We start from the raw sequence: 17,674 nt of genomic DNA, 5'->3' as shown, positions 1-17,674 counted from the left end.
AGGAGGAGCTGAGGTCTGCAGGTAGAGGGAGGAATGGAGGAAGAGGAGCAGGAGAGATTCTTATTCATAACTCCTATCCTACTCCAAATCCCTGGAAGATGTGATTTCAGAGCCGGATCTCCTGCGTTCAAATCCTGGCTCTGCCAAGTGCTGGCTCTGGGTCTAGTGTCGTCATCCATAAAAGAGTGATGATAATAGGAACCACCTCGCAGGGTTGAAGTGAGGTTGCATGTGTGAAAATACAAGGCACGGAACCAGAGCCACTGGAAGCCTGCTCTTGCCTCAGGGCAGGGGTCTGTCAGGGTGTCCATCTCTCTGGGACAGCCCCTACTGTAAGTAAGGGCAGGACTCTCCTCTGGGTCTTAGTGTCAGGAGCGTGTGGGGGTTGGGATGGTGGGGAGTGTGAGGCACTGGCAAATATTTACTAATTCAAACAGAAGTGCTGGCTCAGTGAGGAACGGGGTGAGGGACATGTCAAGAGAAGATGCCAGATTCTGTCCTGGGGTTCCAGCTAGCATTCAGAGGTGGAGAGGCCTAGGATCAAACTTCCCTCTGTGCTCCTTCCTGGATTGTCTTTGGCAACCTCCCTGGTGGGGGCCATTCCTCTCCCTGAACCTTGATCCATAGGTACATTCAGGAGAGCTAGAGCATGGAGGGGAGAGAGACAAACACAGAGACAGGGACAGAGAGACAGAGAAAGACATGAAACAGGGAACCAACCACAGTAAGATACCACTGCACACCTACTGAAATTAATCAAATGTACAAGACTGATAAGACCAAGTGTTGCCAAGGCTATGGAGCAATTATAACTCTCACAGATGGCTTGTGGGGTACAAAAATGGTATAGTCATCTTAGAAGACAGCTTAGCATTTTCTTTAAAAATTTAAAGAAATTAAATTTAAAAAATTGAATGTCACTGAAAATGTCCACCAACTGGTGAATGGATAACACGTAGCATACCATACATGGAATACCACTTTGCAAGAAAAGGAAACTACTGGTTGCATCTCAAAAACATTATGCTAAGTGACAGAAACCTGTAACAAGTGATTCCATTTCTAGAACATTCTAGAAAATGCAAACTATGGCAATAGAAAGCAATTGGGTGGTTGTGTGGGCCAGGGTCAGGATGGGGATTGGCTGACTGCAAAGGGGCATGAAGGAACTCTTTGGAGCAATTGAAGCATTCTAAAACTTGATGTGACGGTGATTGTATGTTTCCTGAAGTGGGTGAATTTAATTGTATGTAAATTATTCCACAATAAAGCCGTTTAAAAAAAAATAAGATGATTAAAAAACTAGTACTGGGAACCCACTTTTAGAAAGTGTATTGTGCATCTGCAGGGAAAAACATACAGAGGCATGCATGCTGTGGGTGCTCAATAAATGCTTTCAGAATGCAAGAGAAGCTTCATGCACCAGTCAGCAGTTCACCACAAGGAGAGCCCATTCCCTCTAAGACAGCCAGGCTTAAGGTTATCCTCGTCTGCCATCTGGTGGCCTCTCTGCATCCTTCAGGCCCCATGTCACGAGGCTCTATGGTTGGGCTTAAATGTAGTGGAGGGAAAGGAGGACTTTCTTTCCTCCTGGAAAATCTAGTGTGTGGAGAGGGCAAGTTGGTCAGAGGTGGGGGCATAGCAGGACTCCTAGGTCCATGAGAAGAGGGATACAGCCTATTAGTGACGCAGAAAAAGTGCTTTGGTGGAACAAAGAGGCAGAGTGAACACAATTTGGTATTTTTGCACACTGAGATCAAATACCATATAAGACAGGGTTTCTTTCGGGGGGTGAGTAAGGTGAGGGAAAGAAAAGTTTAGGGAAAGCAATGGGGTAAGCAGGAAAACTGATCATGTGGATGCTCAGAGTGAGTTGGGGGATGTTCAGTGTGGGGGGGGGGGTTGGCAAGGAGAATTCTAAAAGGTAAGAGGAGCACCTCCTTGGATAGAGAGGCCTTTGGAAGTCTGGGTACAAGAGTCTCTTCTCCTGGGCTTTCTGGCCCCTCAATCCTACTTCCAGGAAACATCTCACAGATAAACATCTTCTTGGATGTGCTACAATCCTGTAAAGTTTGGGTGTCACAGCACCACTGAAAATAAAGGCAAATTTCGGGAGGTGGATGGCTGAGGGACCCACCCAGTTCTCCTGGACACTGCACAGCTGGCCCAGGTTCCATGGGCCGCATGGACAAGCTCAGGCCTTCTTCTTACAAAAAATGGAGTTGGTCACCTCTGTGGGACACAGATAAGTGAGTGAATGCTGTGTTTAAATGTTTATTTATTTTTAAGATGGAGAGAGAGAGTGAGAGGGGAAGGGGCAGAGAGAGAGGGAGGCACAGAATCCAAAGCAGGCTCCAGACTCCGAGCTGTCAGCGTAGCACCTGACATGGGGCTCAGACCCATGAACCATGAGATCATGACTTGAGCCGAAATCAGACGTTTAACTGACTGAGCCATCCAGGCGCCCCTTGAGTGTTGTGTTTAAATGTCAGTGATAGATGACATTTAGTTTAGGGGACAATGGGTGGGGCAGGGACTTTTACATTCACAGTAGCTGGTGGCCTCGGTGGTCAAGATCTCGGAGCTCCTGGGCTCCTGGCGTCCAGATTTTCTACTTACAGATAGGAGAGCATGTGGGGCTTGTTGAGAGCCAGGTGTGGTTAACATTTCCCAAAGCACCCTCCTTCAAAGGGAGTGGGGAGGGAGGGTGGGGATGGGGTAGAGGTGAGGAAGAGGGGGTGGGGCCCCAGGCTCAGTGGGGTGTGCACTTCCATCCGGGTTTGCCCATCCCCGGCTTCATTCACTGAGTATGTCTAACATGAGAGGATGTATGGGGGGCTTGGCAAGTAATATGCGGTAGGCCCTTAATAAATGTTTGCGGGCTAGCTGGCTGGAAGCATGCGTGAATGGCTATGTGAACGAAGGCAGAAGCGACTAGCTCCTCAGTGGGTGTGTGTGGGCATATGCGGTAGACTCCCACCTGCACCCAAATGCACCCCTCCACCCTCTCACCCTAGACAGGGATGTAACAGGGAGTTACAGCTCTGTGTGATTTTCCTCCGCCTCCTTTAGCTCCTGTATCTTCTGGGGTAGGATCTTTGTCCAAAACTGGAGCCTGTGGGCCTTCAGGGCTCGGCCCACCGCAGGCTGCAAGTTCAGCTGCAAGTATTGCTCTTCCTGGTCGAACACAGGCCAGTGGGGCAGACCCTTGCCGTTGGGGTTCCTGTAGACATGCCCTCCCAGCAGGGCAAGGGACAGTCACTCTGAGCCCTGCTGAGCCCAGACCTGGCACCCCAACTGGAGTCAGGCAAGGTACCAAACAAGCTGGGTGGGCTTGGGGAATGACAGGGGGATGTTTCTAGACTTAGGAAAGAAACTACCTCCCACTAGAGCGTCAGCTCCACCTGGGCAACCTGGGTTGTTTTTTCCCTTCCTGTCAGAGGGAGGCTCCTGGAGATGGACTGAGCGCTCAGCACCCACAAGGCCCCTCCCAGGCTCCTGAAGCTAGGGAAGGAACCACCATGCAATTAAGGAAACATGTAAGCTAATAACACACAACAGAAAAGGGGGACCTTGAATGTTTCAAGCCGCCGCAGCCCCTGGAGGTTGAGGTGGGGTGTGCCATCTCACCCGTTTCGAGCGAAGTTAGCCCAGTACTTCATCATCTTCCTGCTCAACAGCTCTTCCTCCTCAGTGACTTCAACTATAGGGAGCAAGAGGACAAGGGTCCAGGTGAGCGAGCGCCAACCCCGGCCCAGCACACGGGTCAGCCCCCACCTCACTCGCCAGCCCGTGTGCAACTTTTCCCTGGCTGCTCCCCTGCCCTCCCAGGCCTGGCTCTCTGCCCACTCTCCCCGCAGCCCTTGGGAACCAGGCCCTCTCCCCGCCCAAACTGGGCTCATCTCTGTTCTAGAAGCCTCCCTTCTTCCTTCTGACATTGCAAAATCATTTAAGAAACAAATATGCCTTTCAAACACCCTCCTCTGCACCCATGCCAGGCATCCATGGTTGAAGTGGAAAGAGGTGGAGGGAGAGAAGGCCCCAGCCTGGAGATTGTTGGACTCCAATTCTAGCTCAGCCTTTCTAGCTGTAAGATTTGGGCGCCTGATTCTTTCCTCTCTCTCATCTCTACAGTGAGGGCTATCACCCTCACTCAGGGACCCAGCCAAGGCCCTGTCCCGCATTCTGAGAATGAGGGGTCTCTGAGGGACCCCACCCAGGAACACTTACCATAGTCTTTCCAGAAGGCAGTTCCGAAGACAAAGAACATCTCATCACCATGGTCTGCCCTCACGTGGGGTGGCTTGGTGTCCTTGAAGAAGCTGGGCCGATGCTGGAACTCATAGAAGTAGACGGGGGCATGCACACCTAGAGGGTGAGGTGGACAGGCCATGATATGGCTGTCCCTTCCCTGGGGCCGTCCTGCATTACCCATGGTGATGAGAGAGCTAGGTCCAATGCTGGTTGGAATCTGAACAATGGGGTGAGGGAGCCACTGGCTGGAGCAAGAGCAGTGGGAAGGACCTGGGTTCAAATTGTGACCTGGATTCAAATTGTGTGTGGTTTTAGGTAAGTCACTGAAGGTCACTGAACCTCAGTTTCCTCATCTGTAAAATGAGGAATGTCTCTTAGGTTAGCCATGAGGATTTACTGAAACAAGGGACATCACGTGCCTGGCACCTATGGGCCCAATAAATAGACACGAGTTGGGACCTGGACACCAATAGACCTTGCCAGGGACCTACAGCTCTGAGCTGCCCCCTTATTGATCTGGCTTTAGTTACAGATGTACTCACGTTGAAAACTGGCTACTTGGAGTGCAGGGATCACGAAGATATAGTCCCCCATCATCTCATGGAACTGGACCTGGAGGGTCTGTGGGTCCGCACTGTCCCCTAAGTACTCCTCCATCAATAGGTCAACAGACTGAGGAGGCAACACCTACCCCAGGTGGATCAGAAATAGGTTAGGTGGGCTGGTGGCAGCAGGGAGGCAGCAGGGTCCGGGCTGGGCAGACGGATCCTGGGATGGTCTCGGGAATGGAAGGAAGGGGCCTAGCTCCAGGGTGACCCAGCCTTTGCTCATGGGAGACAATGCATGGACACGATATCTTGGGGATAGGTCTTCCCTGCCTCCGGACTGGAGTAAAGGCCCTCTTCATTGGGGCAGGACCCCAGAAGCCTCACCAACATTGCCAACATATTCCGCAGAACAGCCTTCACAGTCTCTCTGTCCTTCTGAGTGTCAGAGATGTCCAAGGCCTGGGTAGTGGGGGAATCTCAAGTTGAGGGTAGGATGGGCCTAGATAGAGCTATGAAGCCCAGAGCCCTGCTCCCCAAAGGACTCCTCGCACCTGGGAGCTTGGGGCTGAGCCTTACCGAGGGGATGAGCCAACCGTACTCATCGTTGTTGACACCAATGATGCTGGGGACAGGTTGAAAGTCGGCAGAGGCCAGCAGCTCGTGGGGGTGCCTGGGCAGGAAGGTCCCATCCACCATGCCAGGGATGATCCTGAAGGGCTGAGAGGGCCCACAAAGTCAAGTCCCTTTTTCTGATGGCTTCTGGATCCCAGTCACTCCTTCCCAGCTCATCCAGGACACCCATACCCTCTCCATCAGGAGGTCCTACAGCTGGCTTAGCATGGCCTGGCCTCAACTTCCCGCTCAAGAGTGTGAGGACACCAATGTGTGGAGATGGAATAACTTGCCCAGAGAATGAAAGGGATGTGTTCCCCACACCTGTCAGTCCTTTTCCTCCATACACGCATCCACTCAGCCTGACCTTATTAATGGCCAGAATCTCCTCTTCACTCTTGCCCCTCAGGCAGTCCACCAGTGCCTCTGAGTCAATCTGGCCACAGGCAGACATGTTTGCCACCATCTGTAAAGAGACCAGGCAGGGGCTGGCTCATCCTTCCAGGCAAGGGTGAATGATTTGTCTAAGGTCCCAGCCAGGAGCAGGTGCACCACAAATCTCACAGGTACTAGGGCAGCAGTTTTGCGGGCCATAGAACATGCTTAGCCTCTGCAATGGCAGAGTTCTGTGGATTCTGATCCCTGAGCCCCTCCGCAATCCCCGGAGAGGTGGCGGTTTCCCAGGTGCTCTGATGGCAGGGTAGTCCTTGTTGTCCTCATTTAACAGAGTAATGGAGGCTGAGAGGTAAAAGATGAGGCAGCTTCCCACAGTTGGGGGTACTCACCGTGGAGACCGCATCAGATGAGCTATCAATGAGGCTGGGCAATAGAGCCACACCACTCTCCATGATGGCACCATGGAAGAGTCCTTTGGACATGGGGGACACGACATGTGAGGACACACTTGTGCCACCTGCAGACTCGCCAGAAATGGTGACACGGCCAGGGTCTCCTCCAAAATAGGCAATATTTTGCTGGACCCAGCGTAGTGCAGCCACTTGATCCAGGTAGCCCCAGTTGCCGGTTGCATGCTTGTCTCCAGTGCTGAGAGTGGCAGGGACAGGGATTATGGGGCTGTCCTGGCTTCACTCAGCCGGCATTGCCCTGCCCAACCCCAGGCTCACCTGAAGAAGCCCAGTACACCCAGGCGGTACTGAATAATGACCACCACCAGGTCCTCAAAGGCCGCCAGTGCAGAGCCATCATACATGGAAGCCATGCCGACCGTAAACCCACCACCATGGATCCACACCAACACCTGGGGAAATTAAAGCACAGACACCATGTGGCTCCCATCCAGCCACTGGGGCTGCTACCTAGACTAACCACCACTTTGGCTCTGTCTGCCTAACCACATAGATAGAACGCAGGCAGGGCAGGGTGGCGTCTTCATGACCTGGGCTGAGGGTGACCCAATTTCTATCAGGAAAATTTGGCTTCTGATATTTTGGGGCCCTCTCCTCCTGGCTCCATTTCCCCCAGAACTCTCTCTGATGTGGAAAGAAAAGGGGCATCATCCCACATGCACATTAATTAAAAGTTTCTCCACTCTCAGGGTTCCTGCGTGGCTCAGTCAGTTAAGTGTTGACTCTTGATTTTGGCTCAGGTCATGATCTTGCAGTTCACGGGTTCAAGCCACGCATCAGGCTCTGCAATGACAGCACAGAGTCTGCTTGGGATTTTCTCTTTCCCTCTCTCTCTGCTCCCCTCTCTCTCTCTTTCTCTCAAAAGTAGGTAAGTACACAAACAAAAGTTTCTCCATTCTCATAAGCCCAACAGATACAGCACCCAAGTGGGTCTCCTGGGCATGAGTTGGTTGGGTGAGCCTTGGGTCCAGTCCAGGGCCACAGCTTGTGACCTCCGGGAGTAGTCAGGGTTCTATGACCCCATGCCCAAGGGTCAGCCATTAATGCTGAGTAAGAAGCATTCCCTTGGACCCACCAGTGAGAGGCTTCTCAACAGGGTCCACGCTGCAGCAGTGCCCAGTCTGATCTTGTTCTTTCTGATCTTCTTGCAGAAGAAATGTCCTCCCATACCCCAGCCAGCTAGGGCCTGGCACTCACGGGCAGATTGGAGCCTTCCCTGGCGTGGGCCGGTGTGTAAATGCTGAGGTACAGGCAGTCTTCGGACATGGAGGTGAAAGGCAAGGTTGCATTCAGCAGTTTCAGAAACAACTCATTTGTGGTAGTGATGTTCTGCAGACACCTAGTGGGGCCGTACCACGGTCAAAATGAGATCCTGGGCCCACATTTTCTCCCAGCCTCCCTCAGTCCCACCTCCCCTGAGAACTTGCTCACACATGGCCCTTCCCTAAATCCCCTCTGCACCAAGTTACAGGCCACAGGCTTGGGGGAAGCTGTGATTGAGCCCAGTTCCAGGGAGGCCTCAAGGTTGTAAGGGCCTTGGATACCAATCCTCCTGAGGCTGGGAAATCTTGACTTTCGGGGGTCTCTATGAGACCCATGGGTTGCATGTGTTGGTAGTCACCACTGTCTTCCTGTACTCAGGCCAGGAGCAGGGGAGTAGCCCACACACATGTGCTGCCTGCATGAGTGGATATTAATTTCTCACGAGAAAAGCAGTGGGGCATCCCTCATCTCAAGTCAGACTGTCAGGGAACCTCATCACTCCAACATGGTTTCCAGTAGCAAGAACATACGCAAGCCCTTTGGCCAATGGCAGTTGGCCCTGCCACTGGCACAGTAACTGCACACAGTGGGGGTCCTCTACTCCTCAGGGATCTACAGTATCTGCTGCTGGAGTCAGGGGCTCCCATAGGGTTCATGGAGCCAACTCAACCTCTCCCAGAGACACCTTCCCTGGTGGCAGAGAACACTTGACATAACTAGAACCTAGGCACATCTGTATCTCTGCTCATCCCTTCAGCACTTGGAGCTAATGCCCCTTAAGTGCCAAGCCCCAAGCCTGGGAAAGTTACTTTGCCCTTCCAAGCCTCTGCATGCTTGTGGAAAAAATGCATGTGAGGACCCATCAAACTCAGAGGGGAGACTGGCTGTGGAGGCTTAGATGAAATGACAACTGTAACCTGGCCCAGAGTACCCTCCACCCCAGGGACTGGAGTTCCTTGGACTCCCTGCTTACATAGCTGGGTGGGAGGTCCCGTCCTTTACACCACTCCAAGATTCAGGGGGCTCAGGGGGTGCAAATCGCAGTGGTCCTAGAGGCGGTTTAGCAAAGGGAATTCCCAGGAAGGTGTGGACCCCCACATCAGTGCCTTTCACGTGGATGAGGCTCCCCCGCACCTGCCCCGTGTGTGTGGTCCGGATGGGGCTGGCAGAGTCCTGGCCTGTGAACAGAGAAGTGGACATCAGGGTTGAGTCTACCAATTAGTTGCCCTCCCAGGCTACTAAGTTGCCCTCTCCTTCTGGTCTTCAGCTCAAGGGACTCTGACTTATAAACACTTGCTTTACAAATGTCCTGCCTTTAACCTTTGTGTGTCTACTCTCCCACCCCCCCCCCCCAACCCCACTGTCCTTGCTGGGTCTGGCCCTGGCCTTTTCTACCACACTCAGTGAGGCTCCTTGGGACTTAGCACCTGGTTGACCTCCAGGAGCTTCAAACATATGGTCACATAAGCTTGAAGGGGTGAGAGTGTCCTTTCTGCTGACAGTGAGGCAGTAGAACTGTGGCAGTTGGGCACTCAAGCCTCCTGTGCTTAAGGATATCACGCTCTAGGTGGCAAGAAATGACATAGAGAAAGCATCCTTAGAACAGGGGCACCTGGGTGGCTCCGTCGGTTAAGCGTCCAACTTCAGCTTAGGTCATGATCTCTCGGTTTGTTAGATCAAGCCCCAGATCGGGCTCTCTGCTGTCAGCACAGAGCATGCTTCAGATCCTCTGTCCCCCTCTCTCTCTGTCCTTCCCCTGCTCGTTCTCTCTCTCTCTCTAAAATAAATAAATAAAAAGTTAAAAAAAAAAAAAGAAAACATCCTTCAAACAAAGTGATGATGTTATGAGGAGAGCACAACCTCTCCTACTGTGGGGATCAGGGACGGGAGGAAGAGACTGAAAGTCACCTAACACAAGGGGCCAAGCTGATATTCTTTTTTTTTTTTTTTTTAATAAATGTTTATTCATTTTTCAGAGAGAACGTGTGAGCGAGGAAGGGGCGGGGGGTGGTGGTGGTGGTGGGTGGGACATAGGATCCAAAGCAGGCTCTACGCTGACAGCAGAGAGCCCGGTGTGGGGCTTGAACTCACGAACTGTCAGATCATGATTTGAGCCGCAGTCGGACATTCAGCTGACTGAGCCACCCAGGTGTCCCCAAGCTGATATTCTTAACAAAGAATTTCTACAAATGAGTAAGAAATATGCCAGCTGCATGTACTTGGTGAAAGAATAGGAAATGATGAGACAATATATTCAGACAGAGTAAGGAATACAAATAAATGGCTCATACACACACGAAGAAGTGTTCACCACACTCGTGCGAAGAGAAACGCTCATTGAAATCTCACTGTGACGTCAACAACTTACTTTGTCACAAAAAGCAAGACAATCAGACAATGTGTGTTTTCTATTGGAAGAGTCCATAGCACTATGTGAAGTAGTCTTGCCCCAAAACATGACAAAGCAGAACGTAAAATTGAAATCTGGTCAAACCTTGAGAATATAAATGCATGAATACAAGTTGACAAGCATACTAGGGACAGAGAAATAGTTAAAAGAGAGCATATGGATATAATCAACGAAGGCCAAACTCTGGGATCCTCTCCAGAACAACTAAATTGGTTTCTTCAATGTAACAACGAAATTATAAAGAAAATAAAAGAGAAGCAGAGGAAGATGCTGAAGATTAAAAGAGATTCACATAAAAAAAGGTGGATAATGGGGCTCCTGGCTGTCTCAGTCAGAGGAGCATATGACGCTTTATCTTGGGGTCATGAGTTCAAGCCCCACGTGGGGTGTAGAGATTACTTAAAGAAATAAAACATTTTTTTTTTTAAAGACCAATAATAACAAATGTTAGTAAGGATGTAGAAAAACTGGAACCTTTACATATTGCTGGTGAGGAGGTAAAGTGGTGTATATGCTTTGGAAAAATATCTGGCAGTACTTGAAAGAGTGAAACATGGAGTTACCATATGACCCAGAAATTCTACTCCTAGGTATAAACCCAAGAGAACTGAAGACATATGTCCACACAAAAACTTGCATATGAATGCTCATAGCAGGATTACTTATAATAGCCAAAAAGTGGAAACAGTCTAAATGTCCATCAACTGTTAAATGGATCAATAAAATGTATCATATCTACATGTTGGAATATCATTCAGCACTACAAAGAAAAAAGTACTGAGCACGCTACAGCATAGATGAACCTTGAAAACCTCATGCTCGGTGAAAAAAGTCAATCACAAAGGATCACATATTGGATGCTTTCAGTTATACAAAATGCCAAGAATTGGCATATCCATAGAAACATAAAGCAGACTGATGGTTGCCTAGGGCTCAAGTTGGAGGAAAGGAGGAATTGATGTGGTGAACTCTGGGAATATACTAAAAACCATTGAATTGTACACTTAAATGGGTGAATGGTATGCTATGTGAATCATGTCTCAACACTGTTATAAGAAACACGTCTACCAATTTCCAAAGTATGGGCCTTATTTGAATCCTGATTTTTTTTTAAAAAAAATGTAAATACCATTTATGAGATAATACAAAATAAGAACATTTGGCTAGATGCTTGATTGCATTAAGAAATCATGATATTGGGGGCTCCTGGCTGGCTCAGTCGTTAAAACATGTAACTCTTGACCTCAGAGTTGTAAGTCTGAGCCCCATGTTGGGTATAGAGATTACTTAAAAATAAAATCTTGGGTAACCTGGATGTCTCAATCAGTTAAGCGTTCGACTTCAGCTCAGGTCATGATCTCGCAGGTTGTGAGTTTGGGCTCTGTGTCGGGCTCTGTGCTGACAGCTCAGAGCTTGGAGCCTGCTTCAGATTCTGTGTCTCCCTCTCTCTCTGCCCCTCCCCTGCTCACACTCTGTCTCTCTCTCAAAAATACACATTGAAAAAAATTTAAAAAATTAAAAAATCTTTAAAAAAAGAAATCACGATATTGTTTTATGTCTATATATTCCTTTTCTTTTAATAGGAGATAAAAAATCTACACGTGATGTAATATCTGGGATTTGCTTCAAATAATGGTGCGAGGGAGAGGTGGTAGTCTAGACAAAACCAGGTTGCTCAGGTCGTAATTACTGAAGGTAGATTATGGATACAGCAGATTTGTTATATTATTCTACCAGAGACTGGAAGCCCTTTGATGCTGTGTGGCTGCAGGCAGCCCTGACTTTGTACCTTGGGGTACAGGGAGTTATCCAGTCAGGCTCCCCATACTCCTGGTGTTAACTTCACTGGCTCCTGACTCCCTGGAGCTTTCCCTATGGCAGGTTCAGGTTCTGCTTCTGCAGAATTTGGCCAATCTGAACCTGGTTCCATAATAAAAGGGGAAAAAACAAACCCAAAAAACAACTCTGGGGATTTATATCACCTACAGATCAGAGACAACAGGGGATGAGGGACCCTGAAGGTGGACCCAGAAACAGTCCTGAAAGCAAGGAGGAGATTCAGGATGGGCAGTCACACCTCCCTGTCTTTTCTCATGCACTTCCCTTTACCCTGAACAAAGGTCGTTCCCATTTCTCCATCTGTGGGAATCCTGACCGTGCACCTCCACAAGGAAGCTCTCCTGGGTTTCCCAATCACAGTTTATTGCTTCCACTCTTGAGCCCCCAACACCCTTATCAAAGACTGAAAGGAGTGTCCTTTCACTCTTCTTTCAGAAGGACATTGAATGCAGTGACTCCAGGTTTGAAGAGAGGGTTGTTGGTATTGTGGAGGATGCCCAAGGGGGCCTGGGCCGAGGGGAAGTGGCCATGCGAGTGCCTGCCTGTCACTGGTTTTTGCATGTTCAGTCAGGCTCTCCTGCCAGACCCACCTTTCCCTTCCCAGCTTGCCTGCCTACCTCTACCCAGATCACTTATCAGATCAGCATGGATCAATATGCTTGATGCCATATCATGTGGATAAGATCAGAGTCAGCACTCACAGGTTCCACAGAGGGCAACTGAGCAATGTTTTTCCAAGTCAAAGGCCCACCCCTCTCCCCAGTAACATGCTGCCTACACACACACAGTTCCTTGCCAGGTGCGATATCTGTCCATGTAATTCACTGAGGCCACTGGCCTCCAATGCCTGAATGTTGTCATAGCAAAGGACACAATGTTGAAATGTCCCTGATCAGAGGCCAGTTACATCAAGGATCCTTGAAGAGAAACCGTTGTATGCAACAGTATGAGGAAGCTCTACCACGTACAGGTATAGGGAAGTCATCCCCTGTGTCAGGAAGTAGAAAAGCTGGGTGCCAGAAAGGGAGGGAATTTGTGACCATTTAGGTGAAAACCAAGGATGTGTGCACAAATCCATTCTTCGGTAAACCGAGCAGTGTGTAAAAAGCCCTGGGGACCTTGAAGGAGCCAGGGCCAGATGGGACTGGAGAGGGTCAGACATATCACCTATGCCCTCTTCTGGCTTGTCTATTATTTCTTTTTGAAAGTGGGTCCTATCCAAAATATTAACATTTTTAATCGTCCTGCTGGAAGGTCTTGGTGACCGCTGAGAGCCTGGTGAGCAGCTAGTAAGGGTGGAAGTGGGGTGGGCCTCGGGGAAGGGATTAATGTGGATGTCTCCAGGGCAGATTCAACTGGGAAGAGGGAGGACAGTCAGGTCTCACAGGTGGGGCCGTTTTGGGTGAGAGGATCACGCTGGCCAGAGGGGGCACAGGAGCTGCAGACACCGAGGCATGGTGCCAGAATAGCCTAAACTACTGGTAACCTGAAGCTGACACAAAGTGCTCTGTGACACCTTTGCTCTGAGGCCAAGAGGTGCCCTCACTCCAGGTGGGTGCATGGGGTGAAGAGGAAACAGACAGCCTCTTTAGGATGCAGAGGCAGGGGGCTTGGGCTTGTATAGCCAGATTCCCCAAGGGCCAGTAACCTTGCCTGGGGCCCCTTTAGAGGGGTCTTCAGTGGGTGCCAGGACGCTCTTCTGGCCAAGGGCACAACACTCAAAGCCAAACCGCATCAGGAATATTATTACTGGTATTTTTCTTCGGGGGCAGCGCCGGCTCCACCACAAACACTAAGAAGGAAACATCCCAAATTATGCCCCCACCCTCAGCCCCGCCTGCATCACCAGGCACTGCTCAGAGCTCCAGGCCCTATTTGCATCACTGGTGTCGTATCCTCAGACAGCCCCGACTCTCTCTGTGCCTGTGAGGGCCCACCCCGGGGTTTCCGGACAATCGTTCCAGCGTTCAGTCTGGTGCAAGTTTCCTTCACTGTGGTTCTCCACCCGTTCCCACCTCTCTGGGACCTTCCCTCCTGCAGCCTCAGGTCCTGACTCTGCAGAATCTGGCAAGTGCGACCTCCGTCCCTTGCCACCCCTCAAGGGAGCCTCACCCTGGCCCAGGACGAGAAGCAGGAGCCCACAGACCACGGCGCTCAGACACCCGCGAAGTAGGTCCAGTCGCATAGTCTACCCAGTGCACAACTGCTGTTCTCACCCAAAGACAGCCCAGAGGCTGCAGTTCTGTGAGTGCCTCCGGCAGGGCACGGAGTTTGACCTAGGCTGGAAGTAGGCGGGGCTAGCTGGGAAGGGAAAGGCAGGAGAGCCTGACTGAATATGCAAAAACCTGTGACAGGCAGGCACTGACATGGCCACTTCCCCTTGGCTCCGTCCTCCTTGGGCATCCTCCACAATACCTCCACGATACCAACGACTCTCTCCTCAAACCTGGAGTCACTGCATTCACTGTCTTTATAGTCACAGACCTGATAAGGGTGCCAGAGAGGGGGAGCAATAACCTGTGATTGGGGGACCCAGAAGAGATTCCTTGAGGAGGTGCGTGGTCAGGATTCCCACAGATGGAGAAATGGGAGTGATCTTTGTTCACGGTGAAGGGAAGTGCATGAGGAAAGACAGAGAGGTGTGACTGCCCATCCTGAAAAGCTCCTTCTTGCTTTCAGGACTCAGTTTCTGGGTCTATCTCAAGGTCCCTCATGGCCTTATTGTCCCTGATCTGAGGGTCTCCTTGGACCTCCTCTCTATTCAGTCAGAATCTACCTTTTGAAGTGCACGCATGACTGTGGCATTATCGTAAAGACAACCCCAACCCAATCCCACGGCTTTCCACCCCTCCCTCCCCTACCCGCCAAGATCGAGCTCAAGGTCATTTATGTATTTGACAAACATTTAAAGAGCGCCTGTTAGTCCCCGTGCTGGGGACTCGGCAGGGCACTCCCGGGCCCTAGGTGGAATGGGGGGTGGGGGGGGGGGGTGCAGGCGCGTCATTGGGAGGTTCCGAAACGCAGTAAACGGTGCTAGCACAGAGGGCATTTGGTACGGGAGCGCCCGCCCAGCCTGAAAGGCCGACTTCCTGGAGGAAGTGGTGCCTGAAGATACTCCAGGCCGGTCTTTAGTGTCCCCGAGAGCCAGCCGTGGCCTCCGCCGTCCAGCACCCTGCGGGCTCGAACGGCCAACACTGCTCGAGTGGCTTCTCTGTGTATTTGCCAGGCGGACTGCATTTCTTCGGGTTAGCGCACAGAGTGAACCGAGGCCACAGCTCCCATCAAACCCCAGAGCTAGAACGGTTGGTGCAGCATGTCCCTCTTGCGACCCCGTCGCCACGCCACGCCCCCTAACCGTCCCCCGGAAGTGCTCCGGTAAGAGCGGAAGTGCACGCCTAGTGCGGCCGGCAGCGGTTTCGCGATGGTGGGGGGCGGCGGGGTGGGGGGCGGCCTCTTGGAGAACGCTAACCCCCTCATCTACGAGCGTTCTGGGGAGCGGCCGGTGACCGCGGGAGAGGAGGACGAGCAGGTTCCAGACAGCATCGACGCACGCGAGATCTTCGATATCCGCCGCTGCTAAGCGCGGGCGCGTTCGCGGGGCCCTGGGAGGGGGCTGAAGTGTTGTCCAGTAGTTGGTAGAGCTGTATCAGGGCCAGGCATTCCCGGCGGAGGGTTCTGAGTGGGTCAAGGGGCAGACTCCCTTTTCCTTCACTTGCCACATTTGATTCGCTCCATCAATGACCCGGAACATCCACTGACGCTGGAAGAATTGAATGTAGTCGAGCAAGTCCGGGTTCAGGTGAGTCGTTCCCAGCGTCTGAGGGGGCAGGTTGTTCGGGAGAGTCAGAAAAGCCCAGCAGGCCACCAGGAGGCTGGCCTTCTCTCAGCTCACGGACTCCTCAGGGGATCTTGGGAAGGGGGAATTGCTGTGCCCATTTTATGGATGAGGAAACTGAGGCCTGTAGAAGTTAGACGATTTGCTTGAAGCAACACACTAAGGAGGAGGGAGGGTCTCCTCCTGAGATCTCATTCCCTCAACCAGGTGAGCGACCCCGAGAGCACGGTGGCCGTGGCCTTCACACCCACCATTCCGCACTGCAGCATGGCCACCCTTATTGGCCTATCCATCAAAGTCAAGCTTCTTCGATCTCTTCCCCAGCGTTTCAAGGTGAATTGGAACTGGGGCCCAGGGGTGGAACAGGGGTGAGCTTCTGCTACTGAGGAGGACATGGAGAGCATGAACATGGACATCAAAGTGAGGCCAGCCGGGATCCCAACAAGCAGAGATGAAACTGGGAGGAGCCTTTACACTTGAATGGGACAACAAGTATAACGGCCTGAGCTGGAAAGTGCAGAAAAGTAGTGAGTTTGGCAGGAAGGGAAGTAGGAAGCTGTAGATAGATTTGGAGCAGGGATGGGGCACAGGCAACCCTTTAAATCAACAGCAGTCAGCCAGTTCTTTGGAGAGAGATGACGGAGCAGCTGTGGGTGGGTGTGGGGCATAATGGAAGGTCCAGAGACCACAGTCATGATTAGGACATAGGATCAGTGGAAGGTGGTGAATGGGGGAGAGGGGACAAGGGAGTAGACAGGGATGAGTGCTCAGGCCTCACCTGTCTCCCTCCCAGATGGACGTGCACATTACACCAGGGACCCATGCCTCAGAGCACGCAGGTAAGTGTGGGCTGATGTTGAGGCATTGGCCCTGTGGCTTCCCCCTTGCCATGGTGGGTTGTAGGGCAACATGGAAGGAGGCTGACTGGGTGGGTGACTCCTCATTGGAGGTGGCAACCTAGAGCGAAGCTGGCCTGACTTAAGTCTCCTGTGCTTACCACGTTCTTCCATCCCTGCCCTTTTCCTCTCCTAAGTACACAGGACCAGGGTGTGTCAGACTTTATAGTACATGAGGCAACAGACATGAGCAGCCAGGTGGAAGGGATCTCAATAGGGTGGGATAGGTGTGGGTTCAGGTGGTTTGGGTAGCTTGGTCAAAGCATAGGGTCCTGGGAAGGAGGTGACAGTAGGTTGGTGCGAGTGTGTATATGCATACAAAGGCTTAGAAGTCGGGTTGGCCGGCAGGCTGGCCAGAGCCTGGCTTTGATCCTCCTCTATTCCTTCCTATCCAGTGAACAAGCAGCTTGCGGATAAGGAACGGGTGGCAGCTGCCCTGGAGAATACCCACCTGTTGGAGGTTGTGAACCAGTGCCTGTCAGCCCGCTCCTAAACCTGGCTTTTTGCCCCCAGCCATACCCAGGGTTCATGGCCTTGTTTTCTTGGATCACTGACAATGAGAAACTAACATTTTGCATTTTGTAATAAATCCTTAACTTATATTCATTTCCCAGCATGTCTCAGATTCTTTTTCACCTTGGTGGGGTCCTTCAGGGTTTGAGAGGAGATGGTGATTATGAGTGCAAGTTTCTTTCTTTCTTTTTTTTTTTTTTTAATGTTTATTTATTTCTGAGACAGAGACAGAGCATGAGTCAGGGAGGAGCAGAGAGAGAGGGAGACACAGAATCAGAAGCAGGCTCCAGGCTCTGAGCTGTCAACACAGAGCCTGACGCAGGGCTCGAACTCACAGACCACGAGATCATGACCTGAGCCGAAGTTGGATGCTCAACTGACTGAGCCACCCAGGTGCCCCATGAGTGCAAGTTTCTATACAGGCTGGGTTGATGAAATGCAATTCATTAAAAAAAATTTTTTTTAATGTCTGCTTATTTTTGAGAGAGAGAGAGACAGACTGTGAGTGGGGGAGGGTCAAGAGAGAGGGAGACACAGAATCCGAGGCAGGCTCCAGGCTCTGAGCTGTCAGCACAGAGCCCGACATGGGGGCTCGAACTCACAAACCGTGAGCCAGATCATGACCTGAACCGAAGTTG

The 17,674-nt window shown here is 51.3% G+C and overlaps 2 protein-coding genes across 3 annotated transcripts; one reads left to right on the top strand and one right to left on the bottom strand.

Moving 5' to 3' along the window:
- Positions 1-2,408: 2,408 nt before the first annotated feature.
- CES2 (carboxylesterase 2) lies at positions 2,409-14,060 on the bottom strand. Of its 2 annotated transcripts, XM_042919679.1 has the most exons (12): positions 13,905-14,060; positions 8,517-8,721; positions 7,478-7,619; positions 6,539-6,672; positions 6,200-6,458; positions 5,782-5,880; positions 5,379-5,519; positions 5,187-5,261; positions 4,797-4,941; positions 4,231-4,368; positions 3,631-3,703; positions 2,409-3,223 (listed from the first exon to the last, which is right to left on the bottom strand). In XM_042919679.1, exons 1-12 carry the CDS (start codon positions 13,975-13,977, stop codon positions 3,037-3,039), a joined length of 1,671 nt encoding a protein of 556 aa, XP_042775613.1. In that variant the 5' UTR covers positions 13,978-14,060; the 3' UTR covers positions 2,409-3,036. The 2 variants fall into 2 exon arrangements, with proteins under 2 accessions (XP_042775613.1, XP_042775614.1); XM_042919680.1 differs by lacking the exon at positions 5,187-5,261.
- A 1,101-nt stretch (positions 14,061-15,161) lies between these two features.
- Positions 15,162-17,129, top strand: CIAO2B (cytosolic iron-sulfur assembly component 2B). The gene is made up of 5 exons (XM_042919681.1): positions 15,162-15,355; positions 15,512-15,591; positions 15,835-15,960; positions 16,421-16,466; positions 16,919-17,129. The coding sequence occupies exons 1-5, from the start codon at positions 15,214-15,216 to the stop codon at positions 17,014-17,016; spliced, it is 492 nt and encodes a 163-aa protein (XP_042775615.1). The 5' UTR covers positions 15,162-15,213; the 3' UTR covers positions 17,017-17,129.
- Positions 17,130-17,674: the final 545 nt, after the last annotated feature.

Source organism: Panthera leo, chromosome E2 (genome assembly GCF_018350215.1).
Source record: "Panthera leo isolate Ple1 chromosome E2, P.leo_Ple1_pat1.1, whole genome shotgun sequence".
Taxonomy (NCBI): Eukaryota; Metazoa; Chordata; class Mammalia; order Carnivora; family Felidae; genus Panthera; species Panthera leo.
This window is presented reverse-complemented; position numbering and strand designations above follow the sequence as displayed.